Raw genomic sequence first — 17,195 nt, 5'->3', positions numbered from 1 at the left:
TAGGTATTTTGTTTTGTCTTTTTGTGGTTAGTCTTTAAAGTCTAGGTCACTTGACAATTGGGTTTGCTTTTTAGCAAATCTAACTACTCTCTTGTACTCAAGATAGAGTCACTAGGTGATGCTATTGTGTAACTTTTTTTCTTCTATCCAATGCTTACTATAATCATACAGTGGTGCCTCGCATAGCGAGGTTAATCCGTTTCGGATTAACCTTCGCTATAGCGAAACATCACTAAACGGAATAAAAAAAGCCATGGCTTGAAAACTCACCGTTCAGCGATGTTTCTTCATAGCGCCGCCATTTTCGCGCCCTCGTTAAGCGAGGGCAGGGCGCGAAAATGCAGCGCGGACCTTCCGGCAGCCATTTTGGAACCGCCGATCAGCTGTTCTCCCCGGCTTCGTTATGCGAAGATCGCTAAGCGAATTGCTTAGCGATCTTCGCAAAGCGAAAAAACCCCATAGGGGCCATCGCTGAGCGAATGCTCCAGCGATGGCCCAGAGTGCCTCGTTAAGCGATTTCATCGCTCAGTGAGGCACTCGTTAAGCGAGGCACCACTCGTTAAGCGAGGCATCTCCATTTACAGATCAAAATGCTAAACAGGCAGTTGCCAAGAAATGTGATGAATTCAGTGACCACACTCTGCTGGAGCTGACTCATTGTTTTGAAAATTTATATAAACTATTTTTCATGCTACAGAGTTAAAAGTATTGTAATTTTCGGGCTGTTTTAGAGCAATTTTCTGCACACGCATACTCATAATTTTTCTAATACTCTTGTCAGTGTCAGGACACTTTGGCACTGCTGAGTTTTATCAGCTTCTGGTCTGCTGCGTTCTAATTGGGTTTAAAGTTACATGGTAGTCATGTCGTTTTGGGGTCAGCGTCTGCATCCTCTTTTGGGAAAACTTTTAATCTCCCCCTGAGCTCCTCCAAAAGCACTCCCTTTTGGAATCTCCAGGCAGGGCGTTTTTTGGTGAGCCTCCTTTCATGCTTCTCTCCCTTTTCTCTCCCTCCCCCCATCCCCAAATCTCTAGTTAAAGACCTGGATCACAGAGTCAGCCAAGGAGTTGACAAATTCCTCAAGTCCCCCCTTCTTTTTCTTTCCTTGTGTGAGTGGGCTCTCCCCCCCTTACACACACACACACACACACACACACACACACACACACACACACACACACACACACACACACACACACACACACACACACACACACACACAGAGAGAGAGAGAGAGAGAGAGAGAGAGAGAGAGAGATTGCAAAAACAGATTTTAAAATCCTGACAAATGACAGCAGCAACCTTGAGCCAGCCCCTCAGCTCCAGAGAAACACTCACTGCTCAAAGTAGTATCAGCAGTTCATACTAGACAAGCTGCAAGCTGGCTTGCTTTATTGCTTTATGGATTTATTTAACTTTTTAAGTGGCATATTGGTAAAATGATGCAGTGCTTAAAAAAAATAGAAGCAGATTTTTAAAGTTATTTTCTAAATAATAATAATAATAATAATAATAATAATAATAATTATTATTATTATTATTATTATTATTATTATTATTATTATTATTATTATTATTATTATTATTATTATTTTATTTTATTTATTTATTTATTTTATTTTATTTATTTATTTATTTATTTATTTATTTTACCCGATCTTTCTCCTTGAAAAGGACCCAAGGCAGCTTACAACAATGAAAGGCATTTTTTTAAAGTTGAAAACAATGAGTATACAACAGTGGTTAACATCACTAAAAGACAATATTTTAAAAATATAAACAATGAATAAGGAGGCATCTTACATCAATTAAAAGGCAATATTAAGGCAAAGATCAATTAAGTATACAAAAAATTTAAAAATGTCACTCTGAGAAATGGATAACACAAGCAGTACTAACAATCCAGTCAAAGCACTATTGCATAACAATCTACCTAAAATTCACACACAGGTAGCTGGTTACACAGACACAATATACACTGACATAAGCATTCAGAAATGTCAAAATGATTTTAAAAAACCTGAACAACACCCACACACCCACACAAAATGTGGCCTTAGCAGGACCAGGCTGCGGAGACAGATCTCCCACCCACTCCACACACACACATACCCCCACGCATACATGGCCCACCCACCCGCACACATGCTCAGCTTCCGCGAGCGTGCCCCATCCCCGTGAGCTTGCCCTGTGCCATCCGCACATGCATGCAAGCACCCCCATGAGCGCCCCCACCATCCATCCATGCGCACCCCACCCCCCACGACAGACTCACCACCACCCCAACCAGTCTGCGGGTCAGAAAAGGTTGGGGACCACTGGTGTAGACTGATAACTATAAATTGATTTAAAGTGTGTTAAACCCAACACAAACACAAAGTTAAATGGACATGTAACTGCACCCCCAGTTATGGTGTCTGAAGACAGAGTGCAGTATTTGGTCAATTATGTAACCAGTCAGTTAATCAGTAATAAAGCTTGTTAAACAGTTAAGTTCAGTGATGTAACATGCTAACATTTTTCACACAATATCATGTTTATTTTCACCTATAAAGAACTGTAGGTAAATAAAAACATTTTATTCTTTCTCATTAGTCTCTCAGTGAATGTAAGTGCCAGTTGAGGTAAACTAAGAAATAAGGGATGGTCTAGTGAGGGAAACCTGACATCAATCTGCTCTGTAGGTTCCTGACTGAACCATTTCATCTGCTGCATAGTTAGAGGAAGTTTTATTTTAATTAAAGCCACACTCAATTCCTTCACACACTCTGCCCCCCAAGACCACAGGAAAATTGCCTGCCTGCCTGCCTGCCTGCCTGCCTGCCTGCCTGCCTGCCTGCCTGCCTGCCTGCCTGCCTGCCTGCCTGCCTGCCTGCCTGCCTGCCTGCCTGCCTGCCTGCCTGCCTGCCTGCCTGCCTGCCTGCCTGCCTGCCTGCCTGCCTGCCTGCCTGCCTGCCTGCCTGCCTGCCTGCCTGCCTGCCTGCCTGCCTGCCTGCCTGCCTGCCTGCCTGCCTGCCTGCCTGCCTGCCTGCCTGCCTGCCTGCCTGCCTGCCTGCCTGCCTGCCTGCCTGCCTGCCTGCCTGCCTGCCTGCCTGCCTGCCTGCCTGCCTGCCTGCCTGCCTGCCTGCCTGCCTGCCTGCCTGCCTGCCTGCCTGCCTGCCTGCCTGCCTGCCTGCCTGCCTGCCTGCCTGCCTGCCTGCCTGCCTGCCTGCCTGCCTGCCTGCCTGCCTGCCTGCCTGCCTGCCTGCCTGCCTGCCTGCCTGCCTGCCTGCCTGCCTGCCTGCCTGCCTGCCTGCCTGCCTGCCTGCCTGCCTGCCTGCCTGCCTGCCTGCCTGCCTGCCTGCCTGCCTGCCTGCCTGCCTGCCTGCCTGCCTGCCTGCCTGCCTGCCTGCCTGCCTGCCTGCCTGCCTGCCTGCCTGCCTGCCTGCCTGCCTGCCTGCCTGCCTGCCTGCCTGCCTGCCTGCCTGCCTGCCTGCCTGCCTGCCTGCCTGCCTGCCTGCCTGCCTGCCTGCCTGCCTGCCTGCCTGCCTGCCTGCCTGCCTGCCTGCCTGCCTGCCTGCCTGCCTGCCTGCCTGCCTGCCTGCCTGCCTGCCTGCCTGCCTGCCTGCCTGCCTGCCTGCCTGCCTGCCTGCCTGCCTGCCTGCCTGCCTGCCTGCCTGCCTGCCTGCCTGCCTGCCTGCCTATTTAACTTATATGTCACCCTACACTACCTAAAGGTCTCTGGGCAGTTTACAACAATTTGAATACAATAAAAAGATATAAAGATAAAACAATAAAAATCCAATTAAAAATACATTGCTCTAAAAATTGCCACCAAGATCCACAGTTGATATTATTTCAATTAAAAACCTTCTGGAACAGGAAGGTTTTCACCTGACGCCAAAATATCATCAACGTCGGCGCCAGACGTTGATGATCTCTCTCGGGATGGTGTTCCATAGTCTGGGGGCAGCTGCCGAAAAGGCCCTTATGCCAACACACTCACAGTTTCAGTGCAATTTATGACAGCAGAAAAGACACAGTTCTCCTTGTTCTGACATCAGCTATGCCAAAGCAGCAAATTCAGCTTCAAAGCACCAATAATTTAATGCAAAATGTTTTAGGAAAAAATAATTTTGGAACTATGCCCTCATGGAGTCCAAACCACTGATTTGGGAAATCAATATTCCAAGTTGGTCCTTTTTGGAAAGCTTACTATTTTTATCATAACAATACTATGGACACTGGTTTGGCTTTTCATTTCAAACGACCTTGCAAGTCAGATCATTGCCCAATTAAAGATGAAAGAATTATGTTCACAGGCAATCTTAAGAGACCAATTAATCTACCCAAAAACAATGGTTTGTGCATAGTTTGTTAGCAATTCCTTGTGCCAAGACAAGCCAAAATGTCTTGGGGTCAAGGTATGGAGCATTTCATGGCATACAAAATACTGGCAACATAGGAAGTGCTTATTTGGAAAACAGTACTGTATAAACAAGCTATCAGCAAGCAGCTCCAAACAGGTATGCTTTAGGAACTCCCCCCCCCCCCTATATTGCAAACACTTTGTAGCATTATGGCCAGGATCTTGACAGCTGACATCCTGCTGAACCCTGAGCCCAGGAAGACAAACTGTGTGCAATGGGCAGGCTTAGTATTTAGTTCTGTTACAGCCACAGGTAGAGTATCAATGCAGTAGAGAATCCATGGACAGAGGCTCTAATCTTTGCTTCCTGAATTTCTGGAGAGTAGGATTGTTCAAAAGTGTGTAGAGCAGCAGCCATCTTGTCTTCGCTTTGTCTCGTGTCCCAGAGACTGAAACAAAAACACCAGCAATTACTTTCTGTCAAATTCAGCATCCAGATCCAAATCTATTCCCTTTTTTTGTTTGTTCCAAACCAAAAAGCAACTCAAAGGGCTGCATATCCCAAGAATACTTTTGAAGACAATATAACACAGCTGTATGGACCAGCTGTACCTGTGAGCCTCAAGCCAATAAAAACAAACCCTCAAAAATTAGGATGTGGCCAGAATAAAGGAAATATATTTTTGTTTGTTCTACTAGAATGGAATTTGACCCATATTGTGTGAGAGTAGAATTTGGCTACATAATACGTGGGGTTGTCAAGCAGGCAAGAAAAACAAACCAGCAAATAAAAGGCTTGGGTACTTTTCAAGTATTTAATAGCAGTATGGTCTGCAGAAACTGAAATGGATTTTTTTTGTGGCATAAAAGCAAGCATAGCTGCCAGTTAATATCTACACAACAAGAGGCCTTTCAAATTTCAGAATTTTTTAAAAACTGGCAACCCAAAGGACTATGTAAGGCTCAGGTGGATTATTTATGTTGTTGTTGCATGCTTTCCCATTGTATTTCAGTTTGCTTACTATACTATCAGCTCAGTGTTTTGGAAGTACTTTTTTTTGTTAACAAGCCAAGTTGTATATTTGAAGGAACATTCAGTTACAATTGAATATGTAACTAGTAAGTTACTCCTTTCTGCATGGAGGTTGGTCTTGAACTGGTGGCGGAAAGACCTGCAATGAGGAAAGTTTCCTTGCCAGTAGAAAATAGCCATTTCTATCCTGTTCAGCATTCAATTTTATCCCTGACGGCTGTTATTCGTTTACCTGTCTTCATGCACTCAGCACCAGTAATGTCCATTTTGACTGTCTGCAATTGTCTTTCTCTGTTTTGGGTACAGAGGATGTGGCAGAAGCAAACCAGGATGGGATTTGTGTGGTAATGGTCCAGGAACAGCATTTGAATCCAGGTTTTGAACCCTGCGGTGAAAGGAAGAAGAGTTCCTTTGAGCAAGTCACCAAATATGTTTCACCTTTTCCCCTCTGGAGAGAACATGGGGTCAATTGGAGGGGAGTGAACTGAAAGGAGAAACTGCCCTGTCTGGTAGCCTCCCTTGGAAAGACTTTGAGAACCTTCTCTGCAAAGCCCTGACACTTACCATTATCCCATTCTTCAAACCCTTTTGGCATAATGGGCCTATCAACTCGTCCCACCAGCCAAGCTCCGAGAATGACACTACGCAGCAGTCTCCAGAGACAAGAAGCCAGGCCGACCACCACCGAGTGGAAGAACAAAAAGTAGATGAAGTTCACGAATATTTTCCTGCAGAGCAAAGGAGATCACCAGTGAATAACAGCACAGTTGTTACCATTTCCCCCTGAATTCAGAGGCCAGATTGGGTTGACACACCTTTGGGTGGAACCAGAGTTAGTTTTGGATGACGTACAAAGATTCAGGGAGTTTAAATTTGGAGCAGAGGCAAGGTAAGTTGGCCAAAATGTTCAGGAGTCCTTTGCCATTTCTTATAGGATGCAAATTATAAAACTCATTTAGAGCAAGAGGAAGAATCAGCCACTTCCAAGCTCAGTATTTTCAGTATCAGAACTGGGTCTCTCACACAAATCCTTTCACATACAATTCTATTCCTCTCCTCTTGAAGTCTTGGTTTCTTGACTCTTGGTTTCAGCAGCCTAAATTTAAAACAGGGGGTGTAGGGAAGAGACAGAGAGAGGCATTTTGGTATTCCTGTTGTTGAAACAGTGGGCATCTGAAAATAATGTGATGCTCCTGTGTAGAGTAGCAGAAAAATATGTGTAAGTGCTTTGAGCATAGGCTGCACCAACAGGGCCAGTGCAATTTCTTTTGTTGAAAGATGATGAAGATGATAAAACCAGAGATTGCCTACAATTCAGAAGAATGATGGGGTAGACAGACCACTTTGGATTTCACAGAGGAGAAGGCAAATTAAAATCAGAAGGGTCGGCATGATTTTCATCAAGATTAAAGCCTTATATGGACATAGACAAAATTAAATTGTTAACAAACACTGGCTTATTTTGCACGACCGTGGAAAAGTAATTACACAGTCGTTCCTCCCCTGCTCTCTGCTTTATGCTACCATTATGCACTGGGTTCAACATCACAGAGGGCAGCTCTCCAGAAGGGGAAAACTACTGAATGATCACCCTTGTCCCTGGAGTTTTTGCTGACCTGATGTTTGCTAGTATGTTTTCAGAACTTCTGCTGTGGTTCTTTCTCAGCACCCAGCAACTACAGCAATGGCCAAAATCCTCTTGTGTAGTTACACTGTCAGAAGGGAAGTGGTATTGCTCACAGTGGCAAGTTGGCGCTAATTAGCAAGTTCCCACCAGGCTCATAACTAGGAATCCAAATGGGGACTTGTTAATTAGCATCATTTCCTCTCTGCTGAAGAAGAGGATTTTGACCCATGTTATCAATAAAAGATATCCCTCATTATTTTCCCTTCCTTCTAAATTTGAGGAAGCTATTTGCGTTCTGAACAAGGCATCAGAGTGGACTGGATCAGCCAGGCATGACAGCAATGTTCTTGGTCAGCTGAAAGACAGATCAAGGAACAGAGGGATTCAGAGACACTGGATAGGGTTACATTCCCCCCTGAAGATGCAGGCTCATAGAACATGAATATTCCAAGATACAGTGGTGCCTCGCATAGCGAGGTTAATCCGTTCCGGATTAACCCTCGCTATGTGAAAACATCGCTGAACGGGGCAGGAAAAGCCAACGATGTTTAATGCGTTCCAAAAAGCTCCTTTACTCACCGTTCAGCGATGTTCCAGGATGGCCGGCAGCCATTTTCGCGCCCTCCCCTCACTTAACGAGGGCACCACTGTAGAGCCCTGAATCTGGTTCCCCATTTAAAGCTAACACATTAGCTGGAGTTATCTGATCTGGCTCAAATATACATGCCTTTAGGGCCTATCTAGACTGGCTGTTTTGGGCATGTGCTGGATCGGGCTACAAATGGTCTGCTGAAGTCAAGGGAAGGGGGGATGTGCCCTTTGCCTTGCTTCTCCCGTCTGAACAGAAAACAACCCCTTGTAGCCTGATCAGCTGTCAATTAAGCACTTCCTCTAATTGTTTGTGGTGGGTCAGGGGAAGTGAAATTATTATTTTTACATCACTCCTATCCCCCTCTGTTGGTGCCATTCCATTTTCTCCTTTCCCCTCACTTGCTTCCCTTCCTTTATTCTTCCTCTCTCTACTTTCTCTATCCACAACGGCAGTTGGAAGCTGAGGCTGCTGGAGGCTATAATCTCCCAACTAAACAACAAGCATACCAAAAAGAATACATGCCTTACCATTGGATCAGAAAGGTGTGTGACAGCTCTTAAATGGGAAGGATGGATAATTAAAAGTAGACACACTTGCAGACAAGGTCTTTTCCCCTCAGATCCAAACTGTGACCACAACAATCTATATATCATATCTACATGCCAGTGTGGACAGGCCCTTAGTTACATCCCATCTGGATTATTGTAATGCGCTGTCCATGGGGCTGCTTTTGAAAACTATTTAGTTGATCCAAAATGATGCTGCTACTAACCGGGGTCAGTGACAGGGAATGTAAAACTCGTGTTACAACAACTTCACTGGTTATCAAGTTTAGTTTGGGGCACAATTCTTGGTGCTAGTTATCTCCTTTAAAGCCCTGTAAGACTTGTGTCCAGACTGATGGAAAGATCATAGTTGCTCATACCAAGTGTGCCTAGGCTTTCAAGATCGGAAGGATCCTCTCTCAGTCTCATCATCTTCAAAGCCTCGCTTGGTGGGAGCATGAGACCAGGCCTTCTCTGCAGCCACTCCCAGGAAATTGGAAATCATTGCCAAGAGGGTGTAAGTTGGCCATTACATGAAGGTCTTTCTACTAGCATTTGAAACCCTTCTTGTCTGGCAACCAAAATGTACAAAGAGCCAGAACTCCAGGAAAGGAAACACAATCCAGAACAAGCCTTGCTTTATCTGTCATCTAATGATGCACAAGCAATTATCTAGCTGAGATTCTCCACGCAAAAGGGACTCCATAATTGCTTGCTTTGAGTTTTATGAGGTCAAAACCTGTACGTTTGGTAGTGCCATTCCAATACAAACTTACTTCAGAGTAAGCCCCACTGAACACAATATGATTTACTTCTGAGTAAACACAAAGAGGATTCCATTGTAAATAAATTAACACAGATGCCAACAACAGCCACATTTTCCATGCCACTCCTCGTAGATGTTCTACAGCTCTCCTTAGTAACCTTCAACAAAGAGGTGTCATGCAGTGAAATAACTATTCAAGGAAGTAAACAGCAGGAAGAGTCTCACTTCCTGGCACTAACCGGTTGTCAAGCGCCAAAGGCTTCTCCTTGTCTTTAGGTGATATCTTTGGCTGGAGAAAAACCCTGCCAGCTACAAAAATCTGCACCTTCTTGATAATCATGACGATGATGATTGGAAGGCTGAGAGACAGAAAACAAAGAAAAAAAAACCCAATTTTAATAGACAAACTAAAACGAAGGTTGTGGCAAAGTCTGAAGCTACGGAAGGACAATTAGGAGAACCACATTAAGCTGCTTACGTATCCTGAGGCTCAGAGGTCCTGACTGCCCTGATGTAGACAAAGGCAGGGATTACATCCAGTGTTATAGTGAAACACTTTAAAGGTGTTTTGATAAGTTAGGATCCAAGGGGAAACTACATGCATGGGGTAAAGATAGCTGGCTGAGTAGGTATCCGGCTGCAGAACCAGAAGCTGGGAGTTCAATTTCTCAAGTAGAGCTAGCCTGTGTAACCCTGGGCAAGCTGCACAGCCCCAGGGCACCCCTGGAAGAAGGGAATGGTAAACCTCTTGTCACTATTCTCTACCAGGAAAAAGGTCACCGTTAAGTCCAAACTGACTTGACAGCACATGATTATTATTAAACAACTACCTAGGCAACTAAAGCTTTCAGTTCATTTCTCGCGGCCAAAGAGGTGTGCTGCTTTTACGAAAGAACGAGAGAGGGAGTTGCCTCTCACTAGGGACAGTAGCATAGCAAGGAAAGTTGGAGTTGCGTACACAGAAGTTTCCTGGATGTGTGCATTCCTTCTTTGGATCCTAGCTTACAGGGTCATCTTAAACAACAGAATCTTCTGCAACATTAAAGACCATGGAAATATATGATGGCTTTTGTGGATGCGATCCACTTCATCAAACAAAGGGAGGGGCCCATGAATGCTTACTAATTTCATAGTAAATGTCCTAGTCCTTGAAGTGTCACAAGGCTCTTGGTCATTTTTGCTGAAATGAGCAACACAAGGATCAGTCTGGAAGCTTATCCTGGAAATGTGCACCCATTTAATGTAACACAAGAGACCATTTGTCATGGCAGTTCATGCATTTTTACAAGACAGGGTTCAAGGTTAAGCATTTATTGTCTGATGCTCCCCAGTTCACAGTGGCTGAAGCCTTCTTTTCCTGCAGTTGGTCTCCAGCCAGACTGCCTTGCACGCAGCAGCGGTGTGACTGGGGATCAAATTAGACATTAAAGGGAATGTGCACCCCCTGCAGTTTGCCTCTTCTCCCTCCTACAGCACGATTCCCTCAAAGACAAGCACCTCAGACTTGCAAATTAAACTTATTTTCCCTTCCTACCATAGCAATCACAAAACAGTTTGCCGCAATATACAGACCGCAGAAGGGAGAGTAAAAACCGAAGCTCCAACAAACAGACGCCTTTCACCACTTGAGGGAATGCTGCTTTTACAGACGCATTTGGCCCCTCGAGAATTGGCCCTTCCTTGAGGACATGCGGAAATGCTCTGCCTGCCGGGGTCTTTAAAGGAAAAATAGTTTTAATTGCTTGCACTTACATTACAAGTCCCCACTTGTTGAGAAGTTCCATCCACTCACCACGCTTCATGGGCAAAATCAGAACATACATGAGAACCATTCCAAGCACTGTTTCCAACAGATGCATGATGAGGTAGCCTAGCAAAGAAAAACAGAAGTAGTTGTTCCCAAACAGACAGGAAATGGCAAGCCCCGCCCCGCCAACCCTAGACAACTACACCCAATGCCTACAGCAGAAGTGTCTACATACCCCAAAGGATATATGCAACTTGCCAGGCTGTGAATATCCCTAGTGATATCTGTAGGTAAAACAAACAGACAGAAGGGCAGCTCTTTTATGTAGGAATCCTACAAAGTCAAGACCAAAGCACAACGTATTTATAGGACAACAGCATATGCATGTTCAGGATGGGCTCATTGCAATTTCCAAGAACTCAAAAGGGTGAAATTTTAAAGGAAGCCCAAACAGAAATGGGAGACTCAGCCCTTCTAGACAATGTTCTCCACGTTGCCCAATGTCCAAGACCAGCCAGGAGTTCCAGAAGGAATACCACGATTGATGGTACCAAAAACTACCAAGATGTCTAGGATAACTGAGAGGCAACACTCTCTCATCCAGTCTCTGGCACAGGTTGCCCAACTAGGTGTCCAAAGCAATTTCAATCTGATATTCCATTTGAAAACCTGATTGCTATAATCAGCAACATCTGGATTTGCATGGAATTATACCATTACCAACTTATCAGTTTGGCCAAGTATGATCAATTTCAGACTGACTTTTATCATTCAGTAAAAATACCAGATCCAAGGGAGGGTTGTTTAATAAAGATCTTATGAAACCCTCTTTTGAATCTTGGAGGGGTAATTCCCTTTTACAAACAGTCATTAATCAAATCCCATAATCATGACATCAGTCTCACTTTGGCAGATGTAATAAGCCAAGAAGGTCAAAGGTCAATTTGACAGGGATGTTGTTCTGTCCTGTTTTATGGCAACTCCATGAATGAGTACTCTCCAAAATGTCCAAGAATTCAAAATGTCAAGAATTGCAAACTGAAGCCTACAACTTCTCTTAGGGAGCCAGTTTATCTCATATGTGGTTTTCCTTTTTTCCTGCTGCCTTCCACTTTTCCCAGCATTATTGTCTTTTCCAGAGAATCCCGCCTTCTCACAATATGCCCAAAATAAGACAGTGTCAGCTTCAACATTTTTGCTTCCAGGGATAGTTCAGGCTTGATTTGATCTAGGACCTATTTCTTTGTCTTTCCGGCAGTCTAAGGTATCTCCTCCCCTTAACAGAGGATGATCCCCATAATTCCAGACTCCCTGTTCACATCATCAGAATATCTTATCTGAAAATAATATCACCTAACTGGACAAGTAGACCAATTCAGACCAATTTTTGATCAGACACTATTATGTCTAGAGGGTCCTGAATCTGGCAAAATATTAAATATGTATTGGACTTTTGTGGTATCTTTGTAGTGTTGCCACCATCTTGACTGTCAGTTATTAACAAAATACTGAATATTTTTAAAATTAGCATGTACAGAATCATGGCCTTTCAAACATTACAGCCTGGAAGCAATTTCTAGTTTTGAAATGGATATGCTGGACACACAGTTTCAGATTTCAGCAGGGGTAGAATCCACGAAGAAAGGGAGATGTCAACCATTGAAAGGTTAGTTCCTATGTTCAATATTAAATTGGAAAAAAAGAAGAAACAACAGGGCCTATTAACATTCCTTTCTTGTACAGCATAAGGACCAGGGTAAAGGTGCATCGAATCACATACGGAAATGATTCACACAAATGAAAACATATTCAACACAGTCATGCTATGGAAACAACATATATACTGTACATGTCTCGTTACTCCGTTGAAGACACAGAACACATGCATTTTGTAAATCTGTGATCTATAGGACACTTTTCAGAATTACAGCTTCCACTATAATCTAAAAGTCAAGCTCCAGAGGCTTTCAAAAAATTGTTACACATCTTGGCCAGAATCCTATTGCGATTTACGTCAGCACAAACACAGAAGCTAACTGTCACTAATTAATGAGCTGCCACTGAACACACACTCCAGGTGGTGTATGACCAGTAGTACAGAAAGTCTTTTGTCAATTAGCGACAATTCTTTTTGCACAATTACACTTACGCCAGCATAAATCTCCTACAGGATTCTGGCCCTTATGAAGTGAAACTGCCCCACAATGAATTCCCTGCCTTCTCTCCATAGAATACTGTATGTTGCTTAATTGCCTTTTCAGCGGACACGAACAAAGTGCAGCCCTCCCAATGTCGTTGGACTTTGACTCCTGTCAGTACTCATCAACGTAGCCAGTGGTGAAGAATGCTAGGACTTGCAGTCCATTCCTTCCTGAAGGACCATGTGTCCCTTGTCTCTGTGTTATACAGTCGCTTCTGCAGACAACTGTATCATTTTCAGTGACTTTAAAGAGAAGGCTCCCTGGAGTCTCGGCGGATGAATCTGGGCTCCAGTGAAATCAATGCAGATTTATTTCCTGTCACATACAGCACTGATGGTACCTGTCTGTCATGGGTTTGGAGGGAAAGTTCCATCCTATGGGGAGTGGAAGGCGGGACATCAGGGGGGAGGAGCTGTACTGTATATATATGTGGAGCTTGTGTGGAGAAGCTGGAGTGGGAGTCTGTGTGTCAGACTGAGTACAACTGTGTGTCAGTTTGTACATACCTGATAGGTTCAGGTTTCTTTATAGGTAGCCAGAACTGATAGGTTCAGGGTCTGTGCTTTACTTTAAAGTGTTCTGTGTGAACCAAACTGTTATATGTATATGTTTGGGATTTTGCCACGTTACAGTATCTTATTTACTTGATCTTTTTATTTACCCTGTTTGTTATTTAAATAAACCTTGTTCTTTTATTTGTTAAATCCATTCCTGGTCTGTGTGACTCCTTATAGGGAATGGTTGGTGGCAGCTCAGTTATAGGGTGATATATCCCAGTAGGTCTGGGGTTGTCACATTGATTGGTGTCCAGCGTGTGGGATACGACTGTTACATACAGCACTGATGTTACCTGTCTGTCATGGGTTTGGAGGGAAAGTTCCATCCTATGGGGAGTGGAAGGCGGGACATCAGGAGGAGGGGCTGTACTGTATATATATGTGAAGCGTGTGTGGTGAAGTTCAGGAGACGCTGGGAGACAAAGCAGCAGCTGGGAAGAAGAAGCTGGTGTGGGAGTCTGTGTGTCAGACAGGGTACTACTGTGTGTCAGAGTACCAACCTGATAGGTTCAGGTGTCTGTTGGTTAGCCAGAACTGATAGGTTCAGGGTCTGTGCTTCAAGTTAAGGGTTCTGTGTGAACCAAACTGTATGCATGTATGAATGAGACTAAGCCACGTTACTATATCTTATTCACCTGATCATTTTATTTTCCCTGTGTGTTGTATTTAATAAACCTTATTCTTTTATTTGTTGAAAATCCATCCCTGGTCTGTGTGACTTCTTATAGGGAATGGTTGGTGGCAGCTTAGTTAACGTGTGGCATATCCCAGTAGGTCTGGGTTTGTCACAACGACTAGTCCAGTTGTCCAGTGGTCCAGCAAAGCCTTGGCAAGTGTGCCCAGAGCAAGGGGGGTCTAGTCAGGGACAATCTGAGGGCGCGTAGGTAATCTTCTAGGCTTACCTCACAGGGAGGTGCGCTAGTGGAAGAACGTGCACACTCAGATTGGGGAACTAGATTAGGGAGCTCTGAGGCAACCCGTTTTGGCGGGAAAAGAGCTGAGGCAAAGCTGTGTGAAGTAACAGTGATCTAGCCTGTCTGCTGAGAGGCCTAGCAGAGGGGGGTGGATTCTGCCTGGCAACAGTTGCAAGTTAGTGCTGAAGGAACAGCAGCAATCTATAGAAGGCTGTTTCTGAGGCAAAAGGAAAAAAGTCGTCGCTTTATTTTGAGGCTTGACTTTTGAAGGCAGCCTGTTCTGGGGGGGATTATGCCCTTGACTCGAAGCCAAATGGCAGAAATGGGGGATGAGAGCACGGGAGAACTGACCCCAGAACTCAGAAAAATGCTCCGAGCCCAACTGCGTGAACTGAGGGTGAGGGAACTGGCGTTTGAAAGGGAAGTGAAACAGAGACTGTTGGAAGTAGACAAAATGGTGTTTGAGCTGAAGAAGATGGAAATAATGAGTAGAAATAGGAATAACAATAATGGTGAAGGGAAGCCCTCAGACATGAAACCACAAAGACCTCAGATTTTGGAGGGAAAACCAAAACCAGATGAGAAAGACTCAAAATACAGCGGAAAATGTTATTTCTGTCAGGGAAAGGGCCATCTAATCTCAGGGTGTGAGAAATGGAAGCAGCTAAAGGGAAATTTGCCTCATGATTTGAGTGGAACCAAGCCAAAAGCTGTGTTCTGTGTCCAGACAGAGCAAAGCTCTTTGCCATTGAGGGAGCCTGTTGCCATGGCTACTCAATCTGGAACAGATACATCTGCTGATCAGGCTGGGGAAAATGGTCCTCTTGTGGAGGTCAAGCGCTGCTTACTAGTGAGAACAGATTCACAATTGTTTGAGACCGCAGGGGTGGACGTAGGAATACTTGACCATCAGTATAGGGGGCTAAGGGATACTTGTTCCCAGGTGACCCTGTGCCATCCAGACATTATTCCTGGGAAGTATATAATCCCAAATGAGAGCCTGAAGGTGGCAGGGATTGAGGGGCAGGTGATCTCACTGCCAGTAGCTGAGGTACCTGTGAGCTTTCAAGGCTGGAGGGGAGTTTGGCGGCTAGCGATTTCATCGACTCTGCCAGCAGCCGTGCTCGTGGGAAATGACCTGGCTGAACATGTGAAACGGGTGCTAGTGATTACACGTTCACAAGCTACCACGGGGACAGTTCAGGGGGGTACTGTCGAGCCCGAGATGGAAGCAGATGAGGGTAGTCCCGAAGCTGTGGTGGAAACCTTAACCACAGACAGCAAATTTGGCCAAGAGCAAAAGGCAGACGCCACTCTCCAAAAGTGTTTTGAACAGGTGACAGACACCCAGCTAACACCTGAAACCACAGCGAGATTTCGTGAGAAAAAGGGAATTTTATATAGAGAGACCCTATTGAATATCTTAAAAGGGGGAGATGGGATCAGAAGTCAGCTAGTGGTACCTGAAAAGTATCGCCCCATGATCTTACAAAGGGGGCACTTTGACATGTTTGCTGTGCACTTAGGGGTGAACAAAACACAGCAGAGAATCACACAAAATTTTTACTGGCCTGAAATAGGGAAGCAGATCAAGGAGTTCTGTAAACAATGTGATGTGTGTCAGAGGCAGGGGAATAACCGTGACAGGACCAAAGCGAAGTTGTGCCCTTTGCCTGTGATTGACACCCCGTTCAAATGTATAGGAGTGGATATTGTGGGACCTTTGCCCAAGGCCACAAAGAGGGGGAACAGGTTCATTCTCACCATTGTGGACCATGCCACGAGGTACCCCGAAGCCATTCCCTTGACTAACATTGAAACTAACACAGTGGCAGATGCCTTGGTGGGGTATATGTCCAGGATGGGATTTGCCTCAGAAATAATCACAGATTTGGGCACATCGTTTACATCAAAGCTCATGAAACGGTTATGGCAAATCTGTGGAATTAAACACAAGGAAACCACTGCCTATCACCCTGAAAGTAATGGGTTAACGGAGAAGTTCAATGGGACTCTGATGCGCATGATTAGGGCTTACTTGGCAGAGAATCCAAACAATTGGGACCAGAAGCTGCAATCCCTTTTGTTTGCTTATCGATCAGTGCCACAAGCCAGTACCGGGTTCAGTCCGTTTGAACTTTTGTTTGGGAGAAGGGTGAAAGGGCCACTTGATTTAATCAAGCAGAATTGGGAGCAGATCACCCAGGATGACCCACAAGACGTTGTGACATATATAGACTCTTTAATGAATGACCTAAAGAGAAACCTAGAGCTAGCAGCAGAGAACCTGCAAGCTCAGAAGGTCAGACAGAAAACCTGGTATGACCAGAAAGCCAGGGAGAGGCACTTTAACCCAGGGGAGGAAGTGCTTTGGCTTAGGCCCTGCAAAGAGAACAAACTGCAGCTCAAATGGGCAGGACCATATAGGGTCATTTCCAAGATGTCGGATCTGAACTACCTTATAGAGCAGGAGGAACACCAAGCGAGGAGGGTGGTACATGTGAATGCCCTAAAACCCTACTACAGAGGGGAACAGAGGGTTTTATTTGCAATAAAAGCAGCTGAGAGTGAGGAAGCTGAATTACCCTTCTGGGAGGGTAGAGGGGAAGTAAAATACAACCCAGATGAGGTAAAGATCAGTCCTGCACTCACCCAAGACCAGCAGCAAGAACTAAAAGTGCTGCTCACCAAATATCAAAAGGTGTTTTCAAATAAGCCGGGGATAGTGAAGGGAGTGATGCATCGGATCCATACAGGGGATGCAACCCCACAAGCAGTATCCCCATACCGAGTGACGGGACCCTATAGGGACAAGGTGCGGAAGGAGCTGGACAAGATGCTTAGGGAGAACATAATCGTCCCCTC

At 44.9% G+C, this 17,195-nt stretch overlaps 1 protein-coding gene across 2 annotated transcripts in view; it reads right to left on the bottom strand.

Moving 5' to 3' along the window:
* Nucleotides 1–4,525: 4,525 nt before the first annotated feature.
* Nucleotides 4,526–17,195, bottom strand: part of LOC110077858 (stimulated by retinoic acid gene 6 protein-like) — a 53,407-nt gene continuing 40,737 nt past the window's right edge. For both annotated transcript variants that reach the window (XM_072991909.2, XM_078384811.1), the window contains exons 13-18: nucleotides 10,894–10,942; nucleotides 10,664–10,781; nucleotides 9,151–9,270; nucleotides 5,946–6,109; nucleotides 5,614–5,766; nucleotides 4,526–4,797 (exon numbers count right to left, since the gene is read on the bottom strand). In XM_072991909.2, coding sequence (XP_072848010.2) covers nucleotides 4,670–4,797; nucleotides 5,614–5,766; nucleotides 5,946–6,109; nucleotides 9,151–9,270; nucleotides 10,664–10,781; nucleotides 10,894–10,942 — 732 coding nt within the window. In that variant the 3' untranslated portion in view covers nucleotides 4,526–4,669. The remainder of the gene's footprint in view (nucleotides 4,798–5,613; nucleotides 5,767–5,945; nucleotides 6,110–9,150; nucleotides 9,271–10,663; nucleotides 10,782–10,893; nucleotides 10,943–17,195) is intronic.

Source organism: Pogona vitticeps, chromosome 2 (genome assembly GCF_051106095.1).
Source record: "Pogona vitticeps strain Pit_001003342236 chromosome 2, PviZW2.1, whole genome shotgun sequence".
In the NCBI taxonomy this organism is placed as follows: Eukaryota; Metazoa; Chordata; class Lepidosauria; order Squamata; family Agamidae; genus Pogona; species Pogona vitticeps.
Note: the sequence above shows the minus strand (reverse complement) of the source record. Positions and strands in the feature narration are given on the sequence as shown.